Here is a 26,016-nt window from a genome sequence, read left to right on the forward strand (position 1 = left end):
AACCCAAACTCCAAACCTAAACCCAAACCCAAACCCAAACCCAAACCCAAACCCAAACCCAAACCCAAACCCAAACCCAAACCCAAACCCAAACCCAAACCCAAACCCAAACCCAAACCCAAACCCAAACCCAAACCCAAACCCAAACCCAAACCCAAACCCAAACCCAAACCCAAACCCAAACCCAAACCCAAACCCAAACCCAAACCCAAACCCAAACCCAAACCCAAACCCAAACCCAAACCCAAACCCAAACCCAAACCCAAACCCAAACCCAAACCCAAACCCAAACCCAAACCCAAACCCAAACCCAAACCCAAACCCAAACCCAAACCCAAACCCAAACCCAAACCCAAACCCAAACCCAAACCCAAACCCAAACCCAAACCCAAACCCAAACCCAAACCCAAACCCAAACCCAAACCCAAACCCAAACCCAAACCCAAACCCAAACCCAAACCCAAACCCAAACCCAAACCCAAACCCAAACCCAAACCCAAACCCAAACCCAAACCCAAACCCAAACCCAAACCCAAACCCAAACCCAAACCCAAACCCAAACCCAAACCCAAACCCAAACCCAAACCCAAACCCAAACCCAAACCCAAACCCAAACCCAAACCCAAACCCAAACCCAAACCCAAACCCAAACCCAAACCCAAACCCAAACCCAAACCCAAACCCAAACCCAAACCCAAACCCAAACCCAAACCCAAACCCAAACCCAAACCCAAACCCAAACCCAAACCCAAACCCAAACCCAAACCCAAACCCAAACCCAAACCCAAACCCAAACCCAAACCCAAACCCAAACCCAAACCCAAACCCAAACCCAAACCCAAACCCAAACCCAAACCCAAACCCAAACCCAAACCCAAACCCAAACCCAAACCCAAACCCAAACCCAAACCCAAACCCAAACCCAAACCCAAACCCAAACCCAAACCCAAACCCAAACCCAAACCCAAACCCAAACCCAAACCCAAACCCAAACCCAAACCCAAACCCAAACCCAAACCCAAACCCAAACCCAAACCCAAACCCAAACCCAAACCCAAACCCAAACCCAAACCCAAACCCAAACCCAAACCCAAACCCAAACCCAAACCCAAACCCAAACCCAAACCCAAACCCAAACCCAAACCCAAACCCAAACCCAAACCCAAACCCAAACCCAAACCCAAACCCAAACCCAAACCCAAACCCAAACCCAAACCCAAACCCAAACCCAAACCCAAACCCAAACCCAAACCCAAACCCAAACCCAAACCCAAACCCAAACCCAAACCCAAACCCAAACCCAAACCCAAACCCAAACCCAAACCCAAACCCAAACCCAAACCCAAACCCAAACCCAAACCCAAACCCAAACCCAAACCCAAACCCAAACCCAAACCCAAACCCAAACCCAAACCCAAACCCAAACCCAAACCCAAACCCAAACCCAAACCCAAACCCAAACCCAAACCCAAACCCAAACCCAAACCCAAACCCAAACCCAAACCCAAACCCAAACCCAAACCCAAACCCAAACCCAAACCCAAACCCAAACCCAAACCCAAACCCAAACCCAAACCCAAACCCAAACCCAAACCCAAACCCAAACCCAAACCCAAACCCAAACCCAAACCCAAACCCAAACCCAAACCCAAACCCAAACCCAAACCCAAACCCAAACCCAAACCCAAACCCAAACCCAAACCCAAACCCAAACCCAAACCCAAACCCAAACCCAAACCCAAACCCAAACCCAAACCCAAACCCAAACCCAAACCCAAACCCAAACCCAAACCCAAACCCAAACCCAAACCCAAACCCAAACCCAAACCCAAACCCAAACCCAAACCCAAACCCAAACCCAAACCCAAACCCAAACCCAAACCCAAACCCAAACCCAAACCCAAACCCAAACCCAAACCCAAACCCAAACCCAAACCCAAACCCAAACCCAAACCCAAACCCAAACCCAAACCCAAACCCAAACCCAAACCCAAACCCAAACCCAAACCCAAACCCAAACCCAAACCCAAACCCAAACCCAAACCCTAAACCCTTTATTGGACCTCCTTTGCGTCGTTTCAATCACATAGCTTTTCCAACCATCAGCATCTGATCAAAATATGGGACATATTTCATAGTCACCAAACTTGATCATGTTGAAAATCATTAAAACATAACATGGAAAAATTCAAAAAATTCATGTCTACCCTTAAAAACAATTTTTAATTCATAATATTTAAAATGCCAATATTCTTTCCTAGCAATCCGTTCTTCACAAAATCATAACTAACATCAACAACACAAGTGTGAAAAACCAGAGCGATGAGGTCATACTTGCTGCTTGACTCACTCTTGCATTGGTGACGTTTGTGAAATTAAAACTATAAACCCAGTCAAGAACCGAGTATTCCTTAGCTGTGGAGTTCTCAATTTGACCTCCAAAAACATACATGACGTCTCCATAAATCTCTCCTGTTTGTCTGAATCTTACCGTTGGCAAAGAAACAAAGTCACTCCAAGATGAAGTGACAAAATCAAACTTCTCAACATCAGCAACAGGAATAGAGAAGTTGCATGACTTATCTTTGGTCTCTCCTCCAAGCACAAACAAATGTGCATCAATCATGATTGCAGCTCCATCAGCTCTAGGATGAGCCAAAGGCTTTTGAGAGGTCCATTTGTTTTGAGAAGGGTCATACATTTCAACCATTCCAACTGGATTACAAAAATCAGTCTCTAAAAATCCACCAATGACATATCCTCTATTACTGGAAGTCAGAGACATGGAATCTCCTCTCTTAGTAATGATATTTGACACTAATCCCTTTTGAAATGTTCCTTCATTATTTGTGTTCCTAGTTTTCAAAATTAAAACCTCATTAGAAGTACTGTAATTAGCAAAGTATCCACCTGGAAGATAAATATTGTCGAGTCCAGTGACAGTATCTTTCAACACAAATGCAATTGAATCAGAACAACATTCAGAAGTTAAGGAGGCATTTGGATGAGTGCTCCATTTTGAAGTGACTGTATCAAAAACGTCCACAGGTTGAATAATGTTATCTTGCAGGTCTCTACCACCAATTACAAACATGTATCTTTGAGCAATAGCAACAGTGGTATGTCTGTATCTAGCTCGAGGCATCACTGGCCCGTACGAAAAAGTATTAGTTGCAGGATTGTAAATTTCCATTGTGTTTGTAATGCTGAGATTTCAAAGTTGAATTGTAACACTAAATTCATACAAACACAAACCTCGGACATGAAGAATCCTTAGAAAGGGGTTGAGAGATAACACAACCTCCTGTCAAGTAAATTAAATTTCCAATTGTTTGAGCAGATAAATCGCTACGTTTTGTTAACATGTTGGCTTTTCGTTCCCAATTCTTTTTGTCAGCTTGAGCCATGCTCATGGTGCAGGTGGTGACCACCACCAAGAGTGTGAGTGTCATAATTTTAGATGCAAGAGAAGTGAGAGACATTTCGAACATTGTTTTTTTTTCAAACAAAATCATCTGATTTTTCTGCAAGAGTTTTTCTCCATTAATTTTCCTCCCAACCTATGGTGTAGTCACTAGTCTTGAAATTGCCCATTTGAATTTCCGTCCAATCGGTCTCATCAAAACATCTCATTATAATTTCAAACGCTCATTCCGACGACGGATAAATTTGCTGTGTCAATAAAAATTGTTTTGTTCGTTTCAATGTAATGTTTCGTACCCATTAGAGAGCTTATATGGAACAAAATGAGTCTACGATTTTGTTTCGATTGAAATTAAAAATTGATTTCATTTCATTTTTGTGTGAGTGTTTAGCTGCCCGCATATGGCCGAGTGGTTTTTCTGGAACTGTGGCAGCCAACTGGTCCAGCGTTCGAATCCCAGGGGTTGCTGCTGTTATCGTGAGCAGTTTAAACACCTTTACTTCCGGGGTGCCTGCTAGGAAGTCACTACGTATCTTACGTTCGGCTTGTAAATAATGTACATAAAACCATCGAACAACGTTTATCATCGAATAAACCCATCCCTGAATTTTTGTGTGAGTGTTTATAAGTTTCTTAAGAATGAAATGGAAATAAAATTTTATTGTGCTGGTGTGGTGGCCTTTCACAATGACAAACAACCGCAATATAGGGATGTGATTGGAAACAATAACTGTATGAGGTTTGATGTCTCGAAAGGAGTTAAGAATGGTCTGACCATCGTCAAGATGTTATAACAATATCTAAGATTGGGATAATATTATTATAACATTAGGTCGAACAAATTAGTCACTCAAGGAGCTTTTGTCACCCCATTATCTCAGGATCACAGACGACACTGGATCGCTCAGGATGATGCTATTACATGGAGTCCTGGTTCTAATAGGCTCTCTTGATAAAATTAATAGATGTTTTGAATCCTGACACAACTATTTTCTTCGGAGTAATCATAATCTATTAATTCAGTTTGAATGTTGCTTTTCTCTTTTTTGTCATTAGAAGATGATTCTAACGAGTGAATTGGAATCATTGGCTCATTTGTGTGTTGTTTTGTGGAGCTCTGACTTGATGATTGAGTGATTTGGGAGAGCAGACTTGCTGAATCGGAAGCGGAATGCATGGTGTATTTTTTTTTAATTTTGCTTTCCGAACATCTTCAGATTTTCGATTTCATTTCATTTCTTAAGAAACTTATAAACACGAAAACACATTTTCGATTTCATTTCATTTTATTTCTTTCAACGATTATAAGCTCTCTATTGAGAAGAATGTTTACAAATTATATTTTCAACGTGAATGATATGGCGAACCCTAATCACCAGATGGTGTGCCGAAACATCGACATTTTTTTGATGGTGATTTTAATGCAGAACTCTTCGAGTTTCTGAAGGGTAGCTTGAATTTCGAAAGTCGAGCGATAATTTACTTGAGTCGAATGATTACAGTGCTATTTGAAGGAGGTTGGGAAAATTTTGTCGTAAATCTTGCTCTGTAAGATTTGGAATCGAGTTGTAATGCAATTTGAGTGTTGTTAAATTTTTTGTGAGATCAATATTGGTAAAAAGAGGCTCAATAGAAGAAATTTGATTCTTAGCCAAATTGAGCTGGGAAAGACATTTAAACATCCCTGAGGCTAGACGTTGAATTCCTACAGAACCTATATTATTGTTTTCCATATTCAGAAAAGTCAAATTATTGGCCACCTTACTTTTTGACAAGTAAGAACATCCTATTGCGTCTATGAAACAACCTTCTAAATCCAAATGTTGTAACTTAAAAAAAGTGCATGTTAAAAGGTCACTCATATCAATTCTGTTTTTTGAAATATCAAGTACTGTAATACTACTCAAATAAACACTGTTCATTCAACGAATTGTTATTAATATAAAGCTCTGTTAAGTTAATTAAAGATTCATTTAAACTTAGTGCTTTTGCGTCGTTAGAACCAATGTTGCAAGATCCAACATCCAACACTGTCAAATGATGAGTAAATCCAGATCTCAAACATGCTGTTGAGTTTGTTATTGGATTATAATGCAACTTTAGGATAGTAAGGTTATGCAAGTATTCACTATGCGCTATATATTGAATGCCTTTGTTCGAAATGTTGTTGCGACACAATTTCAACACTTTTAATTCCTTTAAAAATTCACTAGTTGCTATCGCTCTTGCAGCCTCATTATCCATATGGTTGTTATTTAAATTCAGCTTCGTCAGCTGCTTCATGAATATGTTTGAAGCAAGAGATTTTACACCAATTCCAATATTATTTCCTTTCAAATTTAACGTTTTAAGATTTTTTAAATATTGTGCATTCATGAAACATTTGACTCCTTCTTTTCCAATATTATTATTTTCCAAACAAAGTGATGTCAAATTTGCCAAATGTACACTCGATAGAAGCAATTTTAAATTGTCACGGTTCATCTTCTTTCCATAAAAATTGAACTTCAATGGAATCTCTATAGCTTTGGCATAAAATTGTTTTGAAATTCTCATGCACACTCCAATAATCGTCTCAGATCGTAGAAATTTAAATATTTGCAAAATAACGTCATCAGGAAATATCGAACTATTTACTAAAATTTCTTTTTCATCCTCTTGAATAATTTTGGAATGTTTTCGTACAGGAACAGTGCGATCCCAACTCACATTGATCAATAACCGTGAAGATGATGGCGTTGGAATCTCCTCGTCCGAAGGATCAGAGGTTTTCATTTTTTATTTGTGTTAAAGTTCGAACTTCTAATTCTAAAAGGCAACAATAACGTTGAGATAAAGGAAGAATCCGAGTTCAATAGAAAAGAGAAAATGTTGAACAAGATAAACAGCATTTGTTCAGTCCCAAAAATCATTGGACAAACACCAACGAACGGACCCACTCTTGAAACTCCGAAAAAATCTGAAAAAATGATGAAAAACGAGAAGCATATAACCCACAGAGTAAAGTTCACATGTTTTGGCATCTTGGTGATGATGATGAGCGTATTGCTCATGATGACAGGAACAGGTCATCATCATCATGGATTGGCACTTGCACAATCGCCATCCACAGCATCCTTCAATACGATACGATCCTTTATGAGAAGAATGAGAGATCCTGCAGCCTATTCGTCATCATCACGAACATCGGGCAAGATCAGATCATCATCCTCTTCTCTTCCTCCATATATCACAAAATTCTTCCAACAAAAATTGGATCATTTTGATTTTACAAATGATAAAACCTTTCCTCAACGTTATTTAGTATGTGATCAATTTGTTGGAAGTGGAGGAATCAAGCCAAATACTCCCGTTTTTCTCTATACTGGAAATGAAGGAGATATTGTGAATTTCTATGAAAATACTGGACTCATATTTGATATTGCACCACAATTTAAAGCATTAATTATATTTATTGAGCACCGTTATTATGGTGTCAGTAATCCATTTGGACCTGTCGACTCGTTTAAACCGGATAAAATTAAATGGTTGACCAGCGAGCAAGCACTTGCTGATTATGCCTATTTCATTACTGAAACATTTGGATTGGATGAAAAGAGAACCACTCCTGTCATGTAAGTACTATCTTCACTTCATGCTGCTCTGTGAAATGTTTGAATATTTATTGTAAATAATTGTATTTTAGTGCATTTGGTGGCTCTTATGGTGGAATGTTATCTGCTTGGATTCGATTCAAATATCCACACATTGTTGATGGTGCCATTGCAGCAAGTGCTCCAATTTTCCAATTCACTGGTTTAACTCCTCCTTATGTTTACAACCAAATCTGTACTCAAGATTTCAACAAGGCCAGTAATTTAGCAGTTTATCGTGAGACTTGTGACTCGGTGATCAGGACAGCATTTTATGCTTTGCAAAAGATTTCTCAAGATAACACTCCAACCATGTTACAAAAGCTTACAATGCAATTTAAAGTCTGTTCACCAGGTATTAGAACTTCCAATGATGTGAACCAATTGATTGGATGGCTCAATCAAGCATATCAAACCCTTCCTATGGTGGATTATCCTTATCCTAATAGCTTTTTACAACCATTGCCTGGTTTTCCAATCAATGAAATTTGTAATCGTATTGCCACATTGATGAGTAAGGAAGCTGTCATCACAACTGATAGTTATCTTAAAGCAATTCTTGAAGGTGCATCTGTTTACTACAATTATTCTGGAAGTGCTGGACAATGTAATAATTTAACTCAACCAGATAGCCCATCACTTGGAGATGATGCATGGGAATACCAAACTTGTACTGAAATGGTCATGCCCATAGGTCAATATCCTGCCACTGACATGTTCATCTCTTCACCATGGAATCTCGATGCATTTATTGCCTATTGTCAACAAAAGTGGAAAACAACTCCAAGAACTAATTGGGTGATTACAAATTATGGTGGAAAAAGAGCAGTCCTGGATGCTACAAATATTGTCTTTTCCAATGGTGATTTGGATCCATGGCATGGAGGTATGTAGAGGTATTTACGGAAAATAATTTCAACATTATGTTAATTTTGATACTACATGGTTGACTCATAATATTATTATGTATATTGGATACTACATGGTTGATTGAATGAAACCTCATTTTGCACACAAATATACAGGAGGTGTCTTGGCACCAACCAAAACAAATAGCAAAGTTAACTTAGTTTACATTGAACAAGGAGCTCACCATTTGGATTTAAGAAGTTCCAATCCTTTGGATCCTCAAAGTGTCAAGATTGCCAGAGCCTTAGAAGTCAAGGAAATTGCCACATGGCTCAATGAATTTGCAGTAAAGAAAGGTTACGACATTAAGTATTAATTTATTATTTTTACTCATTAAACTTTTTGCTCACAATTTATTTTAATCGTTCAATGATTGTTAAGAGGGAGTAATTGAGGTACCTAAAGTGTACAGCAGCTCAATTACTCCCTCTTAATTACACCACAATGTTTTTTCGAAGGTTTTGGTAGAAAGCAAAAATCGTCCAAATTAATTTTTGGCTTTCATTTTGTTTGAGTCGGAAAGTTGACAGATTGAGCATTTGCTGTGTTTTTGCTTTCTACCAATCGACAGTGGCAAGAACAATGTCCAGTCACCACAAACTGTGTAATGAACCTGGAACTCCATGATTGCCTCACATTGAGCATGTGGAACTTGCCATCATTGTTTCACGAAACGACAAACTGATACATGGGAATCTTAGAAACTACAACTCGACTCATCAATGTCATTTTCTTCACAATGATATTCTCAACTCCGTCAATTATTAGAGTTCTAAATAATACATCCTGTCAAATGCCATCCACTTTAACACAATTAATCATCAATTTTCGATTTGTAAATTCAATCATGTCACATTTGCCCCGGAATGCAACCTTCATCAAGTACCCGCCGTCTCATTGCTTCAACATACAACAGGTTTATCTCCCATCATTTTAGTGATTCCGTGAGATCTCTTTAAAATCATCTGCTCCCACCACGTGACACTCAAAACATCAAAAAAAACAACTCAAATGAACCTCTTCAAATCCTTGTTGTTTGTTTCATTGCTTGCATTATTATTCAGTGCTGCAATTGTATTTGCTGCTGAAACGGAAGCAGTGAAAGGAGGAGCCAAGAAATCTCAACCACCCGTCAAGATCAATATTCCAAAACCTCTATTCAGGAAGATTTTCAAGAACAAGACCGTTGCTCGTCTCACCAACAATTTCAACAAGACTTCCAGAAAGATTAAGAAGGAAGTGAAGAAGGCAACCAAGAAAGCAAAGAAGGCCCTCAAGAAGGCTCAAAAGAAAGCCACCAAAAAGGCTAAGAAGGTATTGAAGAAACTCATCTCCAAGTGGTTGACATGGAAGAGACTCTCCAAGAGATTCTTTGCCAAGTATAAGACGGCATATAAGAAGGCTCGTCGTTTCACCCGCAAAGTGGGCGGAATTATTGCCAAGAAATACAGAACAAAGGCAAGAGCTTTGAAGAGAAAGGCCAAGAAGTGTCAAAGAAAGGCAAGAAAGTTGAAGAAACAAGTAAAGAAGGCAAAGAAGGCAGTGAAGAAGGCTGCCAAGAAGGCTGTTAAGAAGATTCAAAAGAAGGCTGCTCGTAAATTGAGTCTCAAGAGAAGACAATTTAAGAAACTCAACAAGGTTTTGAAGAAGTTGTTGGTTTTGAAGAAAAAGTTAGGAAAGCAATGGTCACTCAAGTCCGTTCCAGACAAGATTAAACTTTTGGCTGGAAAGTTGAAGATTGTGAGAGGAAAGTGCTCCATCAAGAGAAAGATTGAAAAGAAGAAGCAAGAAAAGAAGGCCAGAAAGACTGCAAAGAAGGTCAAGAAGGTTGGAAAGAAGTGCACCAAGCAAGCTAAAAAGCAAGAAAAGAAGGCCAAGAAGTCGGTCAGAAAGGCCAAGAACATTATTAAGAAGGCCAAGAAGTTGATCAACAAGAAGGGTAGCAAGAAGCTCGTGAAGAAGGTCATTAAGAAGGCCATCAAGAAGGCAAAGAAGGCAGTTAAGAGAGCAAAGAAGGCCGTTAAGAATGCAAAGAAGGCCGTTAAGAAGGTCAAGAAGATCAAGAGAAAGGTTGAAAAGAAGCTCGATCGAGTTGTCAAGAAGGTGAGAAAGGCCCTTCGTCGCAATAAGAGAGTTGTAGTCAAGAAGTGCCAAAAGAACATTAAGAAGTTAAGAAAGTTGTTGAAGAAGGTGAATAAGAAGGTCAAAAAGGCTGTGAAGAGACTCAATACGATCACCAAGAAGGCCAAGAAGACCATCCGAAAGGCTAAGAAGGTTAAGAAGCAAGCAAAGAAGGTTCTCAGAAAAATTTCCACTAAGAACAAGGGAGGAGTAATTGTCAAGCTCATTAGAAGATTGAACAAACTCCAAAAATGCAAGAATTAATTTTGTGTCTGACGAAATGTTACTTACAACATGATTGTAGATCACATCTTGTATATAAATATTTACAGCAATAATTTAATGTAAAAAACAATGAATGTAACTTGTGAGGCAGTTCACTTTGAGTTTGACAATGTCAACATTCCACTCTGAAATTGAAAACATAACATCATTTCACCAGCTTCTTTACTACGTTCTCAAAAGACACAAAGAAAATACACAATGAAGCAACAATCCCCAACAAACTCCACTCCTACGAGCACACTCAAAGAACCTTCCTTCAAAGCGCCCACACGAAAGGCCATCCTCCAAACAACCACTGGTAAATTTCCAATCGAAGTTTCCGATTCCACATCAGTGCTAGATATTAAACGAGCATGGGCGCAACACAAAGGAAATTTTCTTGATGATGAAACATTGCATTCTCAAAGTCGTTTTCAATAATAGACTATGGGAAGGTGAGTGATATGCTTTTTGATTACTCGCCACCTGAAGAGAATAAGGATTTGTAATTTCATGTGGTTGTTCTTTGCGAGGAGGATAAGTGTATTGACACTTCTTCAACAGTAAACTTAATCGTTGAGGCCATCGATTCTTTAACTTAATTTAACGAGCGTTGAAAACTCAAAATAAATGTACCAAAATAAGAACATTGTGGATAGGTGATTCCTCAAGATTGATGGCTATCCCAGTGTCTCACCGTTGGAATTGTGAATTCTCTCAACACTCTGAGACCCACTTTCTGAAAGAACCAATTTGAACGGATTCATGGATTACAGAGGTTAGGGTCATTCCTTTTCTAATGATGTGGTTGGTTTGCTCACTATCACATCCATGGTACATAATTTGCAAATACTGCATTCGTAGAGCATGCGATTATTCTGCAATTCTCTTCCAGAAAATTCCAATCGTTGAGAATCACACGGAATTCCTGTCAATGCTTGGAACATGATTTTAACATCTTCTGCCGTGTCATGAGGAGCCACAAACAACTTGTAACACATTTCATTTTCCGAATTTCTAATAAGGATTGGCATGGTGTCCATCACTTGAATAACTAATGGTCCAAATTCATAGCAAGTTGTGGAAACAATTGGTCGAATAGCAGGGGCAAGGCCTTGAAATAGACCAACTTTGGTTTTCAAAATTGGAAATTGTTGTGGAATATTACTCTCACTAGTTGTGGATACTGAATCATCACAAGTCTTGTTGCTGATCGAATATGAGGTAACTGTATGCGCTGATCGAATCATTTGTAAAAGAGAACATCTTAATTCAAGACTTGGATCAATTGTAATATTCATAAATTTTGAAAAAATTGATGTATTTCTACAAGAAAATCGAGTAATGAATGGACATCCACATAGTGATATTTGTTTCAAATTTTCAAGGCCATTTATAATGATTTCCAAATTTTCATTCGTGAGAGTGTGCAAATCATCGAGATTTAAAACTTCTAAATTCGGAAAACAATTAATAATTGAAATAATGTGATTCGAAATGTTCTGTAGCTGCTCAATTTTGACACGGTCTCTCAGTAATTCATTATTTTTGAATTCCAAACTGTGTGTTGATAATTTCCGAATGCAAGAAACAACTGTTAATTTTTTCACTTGAGATTTCACATATTCACACAAATCTCGTGATACACATCGTAAACGCCAACAAAATGAAAGTGAATGGCGGTCTTTAACGCACGATACGTCCCAAACAAAACTCAATATATGGTGAATGAGTTCGGGAGGTAATGACAACGAGTCTCGAGACATTTTTTATCATTCCGTTCAAAATATTAAATTGATAAATTATGTTATTGAATTTAATGTTTCCTTGTTTCCTTCTTTGTATGAGTTGACATCATTTACATTAACTTTCCAGACATGACTCTACTCATCACCCAAGCCAATGATGATCCAGCAAAGAAGAACATTGGACTCGCATTCACAAAGGACATTGTTTTGAAATATCCAAATTCCAACAAAGCATGTCCTAAAGCAATAGCAAATGCACACAAATTCATGTAATGCATTGGAAGTGATTGTGGATATAAAGCCAATATTAAACAAGCACAAATACTTCCACCGGTCCAATTCGCAAACATTCTTCCAAATAACGGATCAAGTGGTTCCTTCTTTTTAGAATAAACGTTCTTGGTAATAATTTGAGGTCGGATGTATCCTGTAACGATTGAAAAGCCTCGGAAGAGAGCCACAAAGGTGAGCCAATATGAAAAATAAGTATCGTTGAGAAGTAATGAAGAGGTGGTTGTGACCATTTTTTTTGAGTCTGTTTGGAGCTTGTCGTAGTGCGATCTTCAAGAACGACATCTTTCAGTTTTAATACATAAACATCTCATTAAGGTGGTTATCTTTCATTAGTTTTGAAAGTTTTGTCTTTAACTCTCTCAATTTATATTCGAGAGAAAAAAGATATCTTAATTACAATCCGTACATGTTCGTTGTGTTGAGACGACATTGTTGAAACACTTGCTTGATTGAAACTTTCTTAATATGAGCTATTCCCTTAGCGATGAGTGGAATGTGTCCAGAGTGGGCAATTGGTCTCTTCTTTCCTGTGTTGACCGATTTAGAGAGACGAACAGGCATGTAAGGTCCATCCGTTTCCAATAAAATTCTTTCCAATGGAAGAGAACGAATGACGCCTTCTAAATTTTGATCCTTATGGTTTGAGTTTCCTCTTGGGGCATAGGTCACAACACCAGTAAATCCAATATACAAGTTTGGAAAATGTGAGATGAGTTTCTTAGCAAATTCCTCTCGGTCTGTGAAACAGTGAACGTGAATCTTCCAATCTTTTGGAAGATTTTCTATCATGATATTGAAAGCATCTTCTTCTGCCTCTCTTGCATGAATCACAACTGGAAGTGAGAGAGCCACTGCATTTTGCAATTGCTTGGCAAAACATGACATTTGTTGTTCTCTTGGAGAATTATTATAGTGATAGTCAAGTCCACATTCTCCATATGCAACACACTTATCTCCTGCCTCAGCAATACATTGATTAATTCTGTCTTGCATCTTTTCATCATAGTAAGATGCATTGTGAGGGTGCAAACCAAATGTCACACCAATCTTTAAATTCTTCATTTCTAGCAAATCTCTCCACAATCCCAAACTAGAGAATGAAGTTGGATCACATTGTACACAAACAAATGCATTCATTCTTGATAAAATTCTCTCATAGAGATTCTTATCCTTTGTTTCAAAACACAAGGTATCCATCAATTTCTTTTCACTATAAGCAACTTCACCCAATTGTGCATTAAACATTCTTTGTAAAATGTATTCGAAATGGACATGAGTATCAACAAATCCCAAATCTGGTGTTTCATCCAATATCTCTACCAATTCTGCCAAGGCTTGCTTATTGTAGGCCTCCAACCCTTCTTCAGCGGATGATGGCGTTCCAGTCGACCTGCTATTGCTTGCAGTATTCTTTGGCTTTTCCGATCTGAATCTATTATAATTGGAATTATTTGATGATCCATTCCTTTGATTATTAGATCTAAATCCTCCCGATGATGATGATCCTTGTTGGAATCCGCTACCATTATTGACTTGACTCAACGAAAAAGACATTTCTGATTTTTTGAAAATTATATTTTGATCAATCAACCAATGATGATGATGACGAAAAGGTCCTCGGAAAAGAAGCAATGATTTGCTATGAGCTATTTTTTTAAGTGTCCTGTTCAACATGACGATGATGATGAACCTGTTCCAGAATAATATTCAAGTTCAAGAATGACTTCGATTTGGAATTGAACCTTCAAGAAGTCGGGTTGAGAATTTTTTTTGGAGATGTTTTATTAAGGGCTTGTTGCTAGCGCTGGGATTTTTGTAAATTTCGAAAGCGAAAGCGATGACTCTAATGACGATGATTATTGAAGAAATTTGTGAACTCATTTCTAAAATTCCACTGACTATTTTGAGTTCTTGCTTTCTCACTATAATTGATTGATTAATAATTTGTTTAATGTCTTACTTGCATTAAAAGACAATATTCACATATTGTTTCAACTCGACATCAATTGAACTGCACACTTTTTGTTGTAATATCCATTCAATAGATAAGAATTCAGGCAGAAAAAGAAGGAAATTCCGCATGATGACAATGTGAAACAATTCAGTACACAATGTTTGTAGAATAGTTTTCCGAAAGAGCCTGAAAAAGCCAATTTCATTTCATAGAGGGGTAATTGAGATTCGTTGACGACCTTTCCTGCTACAGTATTGTTGCTGTCGACGGTGCTTACTTGAATGGCATCTTGACCTAGAACTGGATAGGTACATTGGTAAAATGCTGCTTCTGGTGATTTCACAAAGCTGTTGCTGCTGTTACTATTCTTTGTGGTTTCGAGTAAGGATTGTGCCAATGATGGAGGAAGTACCATAAATCTACCTTTTCCTAGATACATTTTTCCTAGGTAATGGTGCATCCAAAAGTAATCAGCGAAAGGACTTGTCATTCCTAATGTGAGAATGGAAAGAAGTTTCAGCAGAGCATAAATGAGTTCATTCTTGAAGCCCATATGAATGCTGAAAATTCGAAGTTCTCCCTTGTAATCATGTGGATAAGGCTGCCACACGACAAACTCATTGAGAGGAATTGGAAAAACCTCAGCCTTCGAATGTTTGAGTAGAATTTTTCGAGGTCTGTCAACATCACCCCACGAAAGTCTCGCATCAATCATGCTATAGAAATGTGTATGCATTCCGCCAATCAGATACCAAATACCACATGTTAATATCGAGAGTAGAAGGTTCCACATGTAGGTTAGTTTCACTCGATGGCCATCGGTCGAATTATATAAAATTTTACGATTTCCAATTCTTAAACTGTCCACAAGAAGTGAAATTTCCCAGTTTTTGAGAGCCACGTCGAGTATTCCTAGCGTCAATATACCAACAATTCTCATAGCTATCAAGACCGTGCGATGCTTTTGTGGGAAAATATCATTCTGTATATGATGTTCTGCATTGAGTTGTTGTAAGTTAAATTCTTGCTTGGTGAGAGGTGGAAATGAAGCATGGTGCTTTTTCAAGGACTTAATACTCGCATTACTACCACTACTATGCTTATGCTTGTGATTACCCGTCTCACGGTGATGTTGTGGTATTGTTGACGTGCTGGCAAGATTTGTTGTAGCCGCAGGTATACCATTTCCATTCTTGTCAATTAGCGTGATCAGGCCTGTGTGATTCTTGAGGGATCCTTCCGTGCTTTGAAAAGAGGAAGACGAGGATGAAGACACTGACATTTTTTCGTTGGTTCCTCTTTTAAAAATTGACAGGTTGCAAGCGCACAATGGGACAGGAATTCACGACAAGCAGTACATTTTGAGAGTCTTGTTTGGTCCCGAACAAAAATGCGCCAAGTCCGAGTCGTTGAATTTTTCTTTCCAAATTGGAGTGTGAAATAGAGACCCAAGCAAAACAAAGTTCACACAATTACACATCCATTCGAATGTTTTGTTACTCGTGTGCATGATACACCAGCATCTGACAAGTCATTGATGTGTTGGCAATAAAACAATATCCTCTCAATTATCCTGAATAATCATCATCTTGGCCAATCATTCACACTTCTTCGCATGAGACGCACATTAAAACGGCCGACCAAACCATGATTATAGTGAAATTCGAAGACCTCTATTTTCAAAGAAGTCCAAAATTGCGGCTATGCTGCCACACTTACTAAATTCAATGACTTCATTGGAAAGGAATTGGTGATGCGAATACAGCATAAACATGACATGATGGTGAAGCAATTGGAAAGGAATACCTCCAATTTGAATCGAAATTTGAAGGTATCTTTCAATGCATTCAAAAGGAACTTGATTGAAACCAGAAAATAGTGCAGGATTGCTTAAAAGTCCTCGGGCGCTCATGATTCCATCGCATCCTGTATAAGAAGCTAAATAATTTGCATCTTTCAATGTAAAAACATCTCCATTATGCATGACAGGAATCTGTAATGCTTGTTTCACAATCTTGGGTCCATCAGGATTGACCTTAGTGTTTTTTGTTCTCTGTTTGTGAGTTCGTCCGTGAACAGTGACCCAACTAGCTCCAGCTTTTTCAATTTGTCTTGCTAAATCGATGGTTTTTTTAAATTCCAAGGAGTCGTCATCTGGGTGAATTCTAATTTTCACACCAATCGGTCGAGAATGTCCAGAAATAAATTTGTTATTAGCTTCGTGGACCATGTCAAAAATCTTTTGAGGTTGGGTCACTAAAGCAGCTCCTAAATTTTCTTTCATGACGTAGGGTTGGGGACAGCCACAGTTGATGTCAAATCCATCGCAAAAAGGAGCAGCAAATTGACAAGCCAAACTAAAATCTGTTGGATTATTGGCTGTTGTTCGTGACAGACAGACAGACAGACAGACAGGCGGAGAGAAAACAAAGAAGTTATAAGTAAATATTTCACAATTCACGAATGTTCAATACAGATAGAAAAAGTTTGTGTCAAAGAATACGCAAGGAAAATGCTTTCCAATTATTGAACAAAACTAACAAAATAAAAATCATACCTGCAAACTGTACAACGAGAGGTTTATCATGAACGTGTGTTGAAAAATCAGAGTCTCTAGCCTTTTGTGATTTACTGAAACTATCAGCCATAATCATTGGAGTGTACACAACATCACAATTATATTCCAAACACAACAATCGAAAAGCTAATTTTGAATACCGAACCATCGGAGCTTGTACTCTCAAATAAGTATTATTTTGCTTGGCATCCCGAAACATTTGCAAAATATCATGATGAGGTTTCATTTCATCAATCGGAATGTATTCATCCAAAGAATGGAGAGTACTTGTGTTCAGAAGAGAAAAAGAATTATCATTCAAATTCAATCGCTTTGAAGGAAGCAACGAAGGAGATGAAGGTTGATGTTGTTCAGAGTTTAACATTTTTTCGATTTAATTTCAAAAATTTGGATCATCATCTCTGACTCACCATCTCTGTCATCATGTCGGCTGCTCAAATGCATCCAAAGAAGTTGTTAGAGAGTTTGAGTCAAAACCTTGATATGTTTGAGAAAATGTTTGAAAAGTATTTTGATAAAGTGTAGGTATTATGGGGAATAATCATCAATAGTGTTTGAATTTCGGGCAATCAACAAATTCCAACCTCATGATTCATCATCACCATGCGTCCACACACAGAGAAAACTCTCTCGATGAACCATTCTCAAAAGAGGAGGCACAAGCTGAATTTGCCAAAATACAAAAACACTTCTACTCCTTGACTGGTGTCTTTGATAGGTTTGAGTTGAATGCCGTGTTTGTTTCTCCTCAAGAATGTACACCAGAAGCGGCTTCCAAACGAGAAAAGGACATTGAAGAAAAGAAACAACTCTTGAAAACCATTGCCAATAACACGGCAACCGTTCAAGAATTAATTTCAAAATTCGATTTGGTCATGAAGGAGTAAGAATAGAGAGAAGAGCCTGTTGAAGTCCCAGCGTATTTTACCACCTCTCTGAAACACACAACAAAAAAGCCTTGACTCTCTATTATTATTATTGATCATTGAAAGCGAGGGAAACCATCTTGATGGATTCATGAGAACCCATTGAAGAAGAATACGAAAGCCAGTGCACTGGTGATGATGGTGGAGCTCCTTCTGGCAGCCAGAAATAAAAATGGCTCAAACATCAAAGTGTCTCTTTGTGTTCATGGAAGGAGTGTTGATGAAGAATCACGATGATTCAAGCCACCACAACAGTTCATCATCATCATCATCATCATCATCGTCTGGTCTTTCAAGTGTCTTGGAACAATCCAAACACGAAGAGATGAATCGTATTTGCAGATTGGGAGGAACAACGCTCATTCATACACGGAAGCTTGTCAATTCCGATTCCAATACGAATAGTAATTCGTTGTTGATGAATGCTGATACATCTTACATGATGCAATTGTTTGATTATTATGATCCTATACAACCTGAAGATGATGAAGAAGAGGAAGCATGGAAAAAACACAACGAGCTCCGGTTGGAAAAACAAAGTTTGTTTTGTAAATACAAGAAATTGAAAGTTCAAACATGGACCACCAATGCAGCTGTTTTACCGATTTTTGATCACAGAAAAGACAAGGTAAAATTGGTGAATGACCTTTACAATAATGCACAAGAGGATGCGTTAGTCGAGAGTGCTGCTTCAGCCATGTTGGAAAATGACATTTTACTTTTGCATGATAATCTATCGAAATTGGAATCATCTCAAAAAGTTCTAAGAATCGAATACATGGATCGATTGATCAAGAAAATTACCGCTAAATTTTCACAAATGCAACAACAAACCCCTCCCTTAAAGATCTATCATGTTTTGCTTTTGAGCTGCCCGTTTAATGACACCATTTGTTTGGAATCTCAACACACGGAATCAAAATCCCTTTTCAAACCATTGCAAAGCTATCAACAAAAGAATGGGCAAAATATTTCACACCTCGTATTTGATGAACCATCAATGATTTGCATCCAATATTGTGAAGAAGAAACTAGAAGAGATCACAACGAGCAGCTCACAGAAAAGTCATGCATTGAAAATGCAGGAAATTCATCCATTCTTGTTGACTTTATTCTCGCTGAAGTGGCCTACAAGCTACGGAAGAGCCCAAAGTATGGAGCATAAAGGATGATGTTTCTTTCAAATGTTATGTACAATAATGCTTTGAATTCTTCTGTGAGATTTGAGACATAAACTGTTTTTGTTAGTCTCATGTGGGTCACACAGAAAAATCAAAAGGTCTGGCTCAGCACAACTAAAGTCTAAATCAAGCATCATTATAATTATGAAATTCAAAAAAGCTACCTTTCGCCAAATTTACTTTTATTTTGAAAGATGATCCACTGTCACACATCATTTTCAACACAAAAAAATGTCATCACCAGCACTTAACCCTCCTGAGAAGGAAGAGAGTCCCATGCGTGTGGGTGTTCGATTTCGACCATTCCTCAAGTCAGAAGTAGAGAGCTGTGGGAGTGACAAACCAAAGTGTTGTGCAGCTTTTCACAAAGTATGTGACTCACATTTTGAGGTTTTATTGTGTCTCATAAACGCTTGTCTTTGCAATCACAGAACGGAAAAAACGTTTTGATCAAAGTAAGTCTTGATTCTCATGGTGTCTCTTTCGAAACTCATCACCGAAAACCAACAATTTTAATCGAATGACCCGATACCGTGTTACCTGTTTACAAAAATCTATTGACATCAACCATTTATTGCAACATGTTCACAATCATCCTATCAAACCAACAAACCAACAACATCATCACTCTCACCAAATATACGAATTGTCTCTGACCACCACTCTCTCATGATTCAACACAACAGCACGGCATTTCAAATAGTGTCGAATTTACATTTGAAAGAATTTTAAAAACAACAAACAATCAGGAAGATGTATTTGCAACGTGTGGAAATGAAATGATGCAGCGAGTGTTGAAGGGTCAAAATTGTACCTTGTTTTCTTTTGGCGCTTATCAATCGGGTAAAACGTTCACACTTTTCGGAAACACAACCAAAGCTTCAAGTTGGGCTTCGGAAAGTGAACCTCAAAGGTTTGACGGAATTGTTCCTCGATTTATTCGATTGATTTTTAATTATATTATGAATGAGTCGCCTGAGAGTATCGAGTTTTCTGTTTCGTTGAATGCTTTTGAAATTTGTGGATTGGAAAATGGAGTTGATGCATTGATGAATGATTTATTGAAAAATTCTTCCGCTGAAAGCAAGCTGGACGTGTTAGTCGAAGAAGACACAAACGTTGTTGAGATTATTGGACTAACCGAAGTCTTTGTGACAAGTGACGTTGAATTGTTTGAATCTGTAGCTTCTGCATTGGCGAAACGATCAAAGAGTAAGTGTGTTACGATTGTATTCATTCATTCAACTCTTTTAACATCTCACCCAATCGTTTGATTCACACATGAAACAATCCAAACAAAATTATTTCTCAACAATTCTTGAAAACAACAGAACACAGTTCGGCCTTCTTTGAAATCAAATTTGTACAACACGACACTCAAACGAATTTAACCAAAGAAAGTCGTTTTACTGTCATTGATTTGGATGCAGAAAGACCCTCCGATCCTCATCGAAATGTTCGCCAAGATGGATGTAAAGTATTCAAAGATGTTGCTGAAGCACTGTATTCCGAATCTGATGATTACGATTATTTCTCAACCACGCTCAAGTGTTTACTCTTTTCGAGAGTTTTTGTGAACACATCAAGTTTTGCATTTGTCACCTTGTCACCCTTGACCAATGTCGTGGAAGACCAAACCATTCCATTCTTGCAATTGGCATCCAAGATTAATGAGTTGTCGAGCGATGTCATGGTGAATTATATTCAAGAACACGATGCATTGACAGAAGAAACTCAAAAACCAGCACAACAACAAGAATCTCCAACGCCTCAGACAACAATGCAAGAAAAACAACCAGAAACTCTTCTTCAAGAAAAACCTCAAAAACAAATGGTACTCGAAGAAAAATTAATTCCTGCCGCACAGGAAACTCAAAAATCATCTCCTCAACCACCTAAACAATGGACTCCACAAGAGGAGGAGACACCTAGAGAATTGAACAAACAAGTTTCAAAGAATGCAGACAATTCTCCTCCTCAACAACAATCAAATCTCTCCGGGGAGGTTAAGGAATCTTTGCCAACAGTGGTGATTACGACTCCTGTATCTTCAACTGCATTGGATGTGAAAAAGTCTGAGGAATATCAAAAATTATTGAATGAGAAATTGCTTTTAGAAGAAGAGGTTCCTTCATTGAAGGCCCAAATTTCATCTTTGAAAGAGCAGTTAGAACATGAAGAAGAGAAAACTTCACAACTTGAAAGAATGATCCTTCAACACGAGTCACAATCTAAGGAAACTAAAAAGCAGTTGAAGGAAAGCCAATCATTGCTGGAACAAATTCAAAAAGAAAAAGCTCGATTCGAGAAACAAGTCAAAGAATCACAAGAAGAGTTGCAACACTTGAAGGAGAAATTAATCAATGAAGAATCTAATAGAGATGAACTGGCTGAAAAAGTAGCCGAACTTGAAAAGAGCACTCAACTAGGAAAAAACATTGAAGAAGATTACAAGTCACAAATCCACAAACTTCAAAAGGAAAATCAAGAGTTGAAAGAAAAATCTAAAAAACAAGTCAAATCATCTGGATCAACTCCTCTTGACAAAAAATCAGAAGAAGTCGAACAGGAAACCATTTCACACTTGAAGGCACAATTAGAAGAGTTAAAATCCATCAACACAGAACTCTCTTCCAAATTAGATCATGTTGAAAAGAAGAATATTGAGCTTGAAGAAGAATTAGTCGAAGCAGAAAAGAAAGCACTCGAATCTGACGATCCTTCTCATCAACTTATTGAAAAGTTGAAATCCAAAAACAAACTCTTATTGGAACAACTGAATGCTGCCAAGAGAGAAAATTTGAAAGCACGTGAGAAGGTGTCTGAAACTTCCATGAAAACACTCGAAATGAAAATTTCAGAATATCAACAATTGGTTTCACAATTCAGTGGACAATCTATTAATGCTTCAGCCTCTGTTGAGACAGTCAAATCATCTGCTATTGATTCACAACAAGCTTCTTGCAATACAGACGAAGACGATCTTTCTCTAAATCCACAAGAAAAGTTGAATATGCAAAAATTGAAAGAAAAGGTGACAGACCTCACCAACAAACTCAATGCAGCTCGTAAGAAAGCAACAGAAATGGAAATTGCAAGAATGAAATGGCAAGAGGGTGAAAAGGCTTCCAAACAAAAGATTACTCATCTCGAAAATGAAATTGAAGAATTACGTCAAAAATTTGGAACCAAAGAAAATTCACTCAAAGAAGAAATTGATCAACTTCAAAAGGAAATTAACACACTCAAAGAAAGTGATCAAAAGCTTCGAAATGAATTAAGAAAGCTCGAAAAGGAAAAGAAAGACCTCGAACAAACCATCAAAACAGAAAATGCCAATCGCAAAAAGAGTGTCATGGTGTTACAACAAGTTCATGAAAACAATAATGGAATTTTGAGGAATGAGCTCGTTCAAGCGAAAGAGAGAATTGAAATATTGGAACGTGAATTGAAAAAACAAGGAATTTTGAACAATACGAGTTCGGCCTTGATGAGATCACAATCCATTTCTCCAACCAAGTCATCGCCACAACAACAAGTGACGAATATGCCCAATGACTCCACAACAACAACAACTGTCAACAACAATGAAACTGAAGTGATACCTAAAAAACTCAATGATGATTCAGAAAAGCAGCAAAAAGAGAGAATGCAACGACAACAAAAAGAAATGAATTCAAAAAGAATCTCTGTAAGAATTAACAAGAATGCCATGCAACAGATTCGTTCTGAATTGGAAGCTCAATTATTGAAGAATCCACCATCGTCAGCAAAGTCTCCTGCAGTTTCCACTTCTTCATTGGATTCTCTAGACGATGTCAAACATGTCGAAGAAGATGACGAAGAATATGATGCTCCCAACAATGCTGAATATGATCCTCAACTGACCGAAGGTACCATTTCCGAAAATGTAAAACCAAAATTCGACAAAAATGGATATCTCTATAAGAAGGGACCAAAAATTAACATTTTCAAAAAGAGATTCTTCAAAATGGATGGACATCATCTTTATTACTACCATGACTCCAAAGATCTCTCAAAACCCTTAGGTGTGATCGATTTACGAGTGGCTCTCTCCGAAATTGCTCCCGAAAAATCCAGCAACAAGAGAAGGTTTGTGTTCAAAGTGGAAATTCCTGGAAAGATTTATTACATGTCTGCTTCATCTAAGGAAGATCGTGACGAATGGGTCGTTTCCTTAAAACAATTGATTCAAAAACTCACCACTGAAAATTCCTTTCACCATTAAATGATACTTTGACTCGAGTTTGAACAAGATCTTCTTTTGTGCCGCGTGTCTTGTTGTTGAGAGAAGCTGCAACCGTTAAACACAAGAAAAACAAGAAACAAACTCTTTGGTGTTCTCACAAGAAGGATGACCAGTAATGAACTCTTTCATCTTCTCACCGATTGGTTTCAAACCTTTCCATACTTTTTCCTCAATGAACAGGAAAGGCTTCTCATCAAATCCAATACCACCACTTATTCACCATCAACACCAACATCATCCTCTTCTTCTTCTTCTACAATTCATGAAAACCCTCCAAAGAGAGGACTCTTTCATTTCTGTCCCGTGATGGATCCTAGTGCTCCGTTGTATCACTTTCTCTTTCTTCTTGTGGTTCTGGCGAGTGTTGGTTGAGCTATTGCTTTGGACTTTTATTTCTGTTATCATGAGGTGGCGGAACCTGGTCGTTTCTTGTGGTTCCCATTCTTTCAATATTGGTATTCCTCCTGTCTTGTGTCTATTATATTAAGAAGTATTTAGGAAGAAGAGTGAAAAACGCTTGGGATTGTTGTTGTTGTTTTTGTTGTTGTTTTTATTATTATTGTTGTGGAGAGGAAACTAACTGTGAAAATATCGAAATGTGGAAAACTTTTGATCCTTCTTTAAGAGTTTCCGTCAATGAATCATTTGAAGGTAAACATGATGAAGCATTCTTTTCGTTTGACAAGAGCAATGAAAACTCAGTGATCAAATGTTGCTTACCTCAGCATGATTTGGGACCTCATTTGACAAATGTTTTTCTTTCCAATGCAAGAGATGAGGAAAAACTAATTTCTTATGAACGAGTGGTGAAACAATTCGTATACGATGACAGACGCCCATTTAAGAGTCGTTTCGGGTGGCCAGTGGACTTGTTTAATTTCATATTCCTTTTGTTCACCGTTACAATGGTGGTTCTGGGTATGACTGTTTTTCCAATAACATTGTTTTCAATGATTGGAATTTTCGGTACAGTGGTGCTCAATACAAACTTGTATTATTATGACAAATTCAAGTGCATGGGAATGCATTATTTTGTGACAAATCACAGACTTGTCATTGTTGAAAGCATGAATGATTGTTATAATATTTATTACCTCATGCTTCAAGATATTGAAAGAGTTTGGATGAATGAAGATGACAAGTTGATGGCTGAAATTCATGATGAAAAACATGGTTTTGTGAAAGGTGTGCTTCTTGAACGTGTTTCTGATCATCAATTTTATTTGAATGCTCTTTCCAATTAGAATTTATTTCGAAATTTTTCAATCAAGTCCATTATTGGAAAGTAAGATGGAATTTCTACTGCTACACAACAGGATGAACATTATAAACTACTACAAGGCTAAGAAATACTATATGAAGCTCAATTCAATCGACAATTATTTGATATGGTTTATCAAGTGTCCAACACCACACACAAAAAACGTCAACCCAATGGGTGCCAGTTTAAACACCTCCTCAAAGATTCACAATAGTGAAAGTAATCAGAGAAGTTCCAGCCAATCAATATCAACCATCCTTAGTTCCCAAAATCATGATCAATCAGAAAAGCCACAACTGGTTTGCGTTTACATGACCAATCATCACCGATTGTCGACATAATCGAGTACGTCACTCACTCCTCGTCCTTTTGTAAAGTCCCAACTAAATAGAAACTTAAACACGGATCCTTAATGATTTTATTAAGATTGAGGCAAGTACAAATTATTTTTACAATAATCGAATTAGTTGACATGGATAGGGATTTAAGATTTGGAGATATTATGATGGAGTTGGTGGAGTGAAATGAGGTAGTGGAAGAAATAGAAAAAGTGAAAAAGGGGAAAGTGGAATAGAAGATTGATTTGGAGAAAATTAATGACGAAAAAAACTATTAACAGTAATAATTGATGATGAAACGTAAATTATCGATGTCAATTCAGACGGTTAATTTGACAGCGCATTTTCTTAACGTTAATAGGGATTTTTGACGTTTTTTACGAGAAAACATTCATTTTAGGGCCGCCCTAGTGTTAATTGTTTACGAACTTTTTCAAAAAAAATAATTGAGGTTTAAGTAATCCAACGATTAAAATCGATTAGAGAAATCTGAGTTTATTCTACCACACGCACGTAGGATACATCAAACATCTTAGCATCAATCTACCAACTCCTATTTCTCTCACCAGGCGCATTCTGGTGTAATATACTAGTAGTGCCATGAATAAACTCCTATATATGCTACTACTAGAAACAAAAACGACAATTAAGGTCATAACATTGGTCTTTCCCCGCACCACCTTCAGGAATCCACCATCCGGTAAAACTACCAATGTTCTGCAAGTGTTTGCTGTTCCTAAGTAATCATTGAACATTGACACTTTTGGAACCAACAAAGCCACCCAGTGACAGGACTTAATTAAAAGCAACATGTCACAGACATTAAAGTTTCACGAGAATGATTAACTTGGCTTTCCATATGCGTCCCACAAATGCGAACCCATTAGATCCAATCTCAACTCTCCTCCACAATAATGCCCTCACACTGTTACCCTAAGAACAGAGTGAAAAACACGTCCCATGACGCCAAAAACTCTGCCCATTCAGAAGGAATTGAAATTAAGGGAAAGTAATTCCCTCTTCTGAATGCCTCCAACCACTGATTGCGCATACAGTAGTTGTATCTAAGAGTAACAGCTAACTATCATCCCACAACCTTAGTTAATTTTTTTTTCC

The 26,016-nt window shown here is 37.7% G+C and overlaps 13 protein-coding genes across 13 annotated transcripts; 6 read left to right on the forward strand and 7 right to left on the reverse strand.

Annotated features, from left to right (window-relative positions):
• FDP41_011686 (uncharacterized protein) lies at positions 1-3,491 on the reverse strand (the record flags this gene model as incomplete). Its single annotated transcript, XM_044702122.1, has 3 exons — positions 1-2,045; positions 2,351-3,206; positions 3,256-3,491. Coding segments are annotated over 3 exons (3,137 nt in total), but the record flags the coding sequence as incomplete, so codon positions are not given.
• Positions 3,492-5,323: 1,832 nt separating this feature from the next.
• On the reverse strand, positions 5,324-6,199 carry FDP41_011687 (uncharacterized protein; the record flags this gene model as incomplete). The annotated part of the gene is made up of 1 exon (XM_044702123.1): positions 5,324-6,199. The coding sequence occupies one exon, from the start codon at positions 6,197-6,199 to the stop codon at positions 5,324-5,326; it is 876 nt and encodes a 291-aa protein (XP_044566539.1).
• Positions 6,200-6,391: 192 nt separating this feature from the next.
• On the forward strand, positions 6,392-8,281 carry FDP41_011688 (uncharacterized protein; the record flags this gene model as incomplete). Its single annotated transcript, XM_044702124.1, has 3 exons — positions 6,392-7,038; positions 7,110-7,942; positions 8,082-8,281. 3 exons carry the CDS (start codon positions 6,392-6,394, stop codon positions 8,279-8,281), a joined length of 1,680 nt encoding a protein of 559 aa, XP_044566540.1.
• Positions 8,282-8,976: 695 nt separating this feature from the next.
• Positions 8,977-10,350, forward strand: FDP41_011689 (uncharacterized protein; the record flags this gene model as incomplete). The annotated part of the gene is made up of 1 exon (XM_044702125.1): positions 8,977-10,350. The coding sequence occupies one exon, from the start codon at positions 8,977-8,979 to the stop codon at positions 10,348-10,350; it is 1,374 nt and encodes a 457-aa protein (XP_044566541.1).
• Positions 10,351-11,135: 785 nt separating this feature from the next.
• On the reverse strand, positions 11,136-12,116 carry FDP41_011690 (uncharacterized protein; the record flags this gene model as incomplete). Its single annotated transcript, XM_044702127.1, has 1 exon — positions 11,136-12,116. One exon carries the CDS (start codon positions 12,114-12,116, stop codon positions 11,136-11,138), a length of 981 nt encoding a protein of 326 aa, XP_044566542.1.
• A 92-nt stretch (positions 12,117-12,208) lies between these two features.
• FDP41_011691 (uncharacterized protein) lies at positions 12,209-12,622 on the reverse strand (the record flags this gene model as incomplete). Its single annotated transcript, XM_044702128.1, has 1 exon — positions 12,209-12,622. One exon carries the CDS (start codon positions 12,620-12,622, stop codon positions 12,209-12,211), a length of 414 nt encoding a protein of 137 aa, XP_044566543.1.
• A 163-nt stretch (positions 12,623-12,785) lies between these two features.
• FDP41_011692 (uncharacterized protein) lies at positions 12,786-13,946 on the reverse strand (the record flags this gene model as incomplete). The annotated part of the gene is made up of 1 exon (XM_044702129.1): positions 12,786-13,946. One exon carries the CDS (start codon positions 13,944-13,946, stop codon positions 12,786-12,788), a length of 1,161 nt encoding a protein of 386 aa, XP_044566544.1.
• A 437-nt stretch (positions 13,947-14,383) lies between these two features.
• Positions 14,384-15,628, reverse strand: FDP41_011693 (uncharacterized protein; the record flags this gene model as incomplete). Its single annotated transcript, XM_044702130.1, has 1 exon — positions 14,384-15,628. One exon carries the CDS (start codon positions 15,626-15,628, stop codon positions 14,384-14,386), a length of 1,245 nt encoding a protein of 414 aa, XP_044566545.1.
• Positions 15,629-15,997: 369 nt separating this feature from the next.
• Positions 15,998-17,288, reverse strand: FDP41_011694 (uncharacterized protein; the record flags this gene model as incomplete). The annotated part of the gene is made up of 2 exons (XM_044702131.1): positions 15,998-16,725; positions 16,904-17,288. 2 exons carry the CDS (start codon positions 17,286-17,288, stop codon positions 15,998-16,000), a joined length of 1,113 nt encoding a protein of 370 aa, XP_044566546.1.
• A 59-nt stretch (positions 17,289-17,347) lies between these two features.
• On the forward strand, positions 17,348-17,811 carry FDP41_011695 (uncharacterized protein; the record flags this gene model as incomplete). Its single annotated transcript, XM_044702132.1, has 2 exons — positions 17,348-17,445; positions 17,544-17,811. The coding sequence occupies 2 exons, from the start codon at positions 17,348-17,350 to the stop codon at positions 17,809-17,811; spliced, it is 366 nt and encodes a 121-aa protein (XP_044566547.1).
• Positions 17,812-18,022: 211 nt separating this feature from the next.
• FDP41_011696 (uncharacterized protein) lies at positions 18,023-19,015 on the forward strand (the record flags this gene model as incomplete). The annotated part of the gene is made up of 1 exon (XM_044702133.1): positions 18,023-19,015. One exon carries the CDS (start codon positions 18,023-18,025, stop codon positions 19,013-19,015), a length of 993 nt encoding a protein of 330 aa, XP_044566548.1.
• A 247-nt stretch (positions 19,016-19,262) lies between these two features.
• On the forward strand, positions 19,263-23,280 carry FDP41_011697 (uncharacterized protein; the record flags this gene model as incomplete). Its single annotated transcript, XM_044702134.1, has 4 exons — positions 19,263-19,400; positions 19,463-19,486; positions 19,718-20,243; positions 20,363-23,280. The coding sequence occupies 4 exons, from the start codon at positions 19,263-19,265 to the stop codon at positions 23,278-23,280; spliced, it is 3,606 nt and encodes a 1,201-aa protein (XP_044566549.1).
• A 617-nt stretch (positions 23,281-23,897) lies between these two features.
• FDP41_011698 (uncharacterized protein) lies at positions 23,898-24,545 on the forward strand (the record flags this gene model as incomplete). The annotated part of the gene is made up of 1 exon (XM_044702135.1): positions 23,898-24,545. One exon carries the CDS (start codon positions 23,898-23,900, stop codon positions 24,543-24,545), a length of 648 nt encoding a protein of 215 aa, XP_044566550.1.
• Positions 24,546-26,016: the final 1,471 nt, after the last annotated feature.

This window comes from Naegleria fowleri (genome assembly GCF_008403515.1).
Source record: "Naegleria fowleri strain ATCC 30894 chromosome Unknown tig12, whole genome shotgun sequence".
Taxonomy (NCBI): domain Eukaryota; phylum Heterolobosea; class Eutetramitea; order Acrasida; family Naegleriidae; genus Naegleria; species Naegleria fowleri.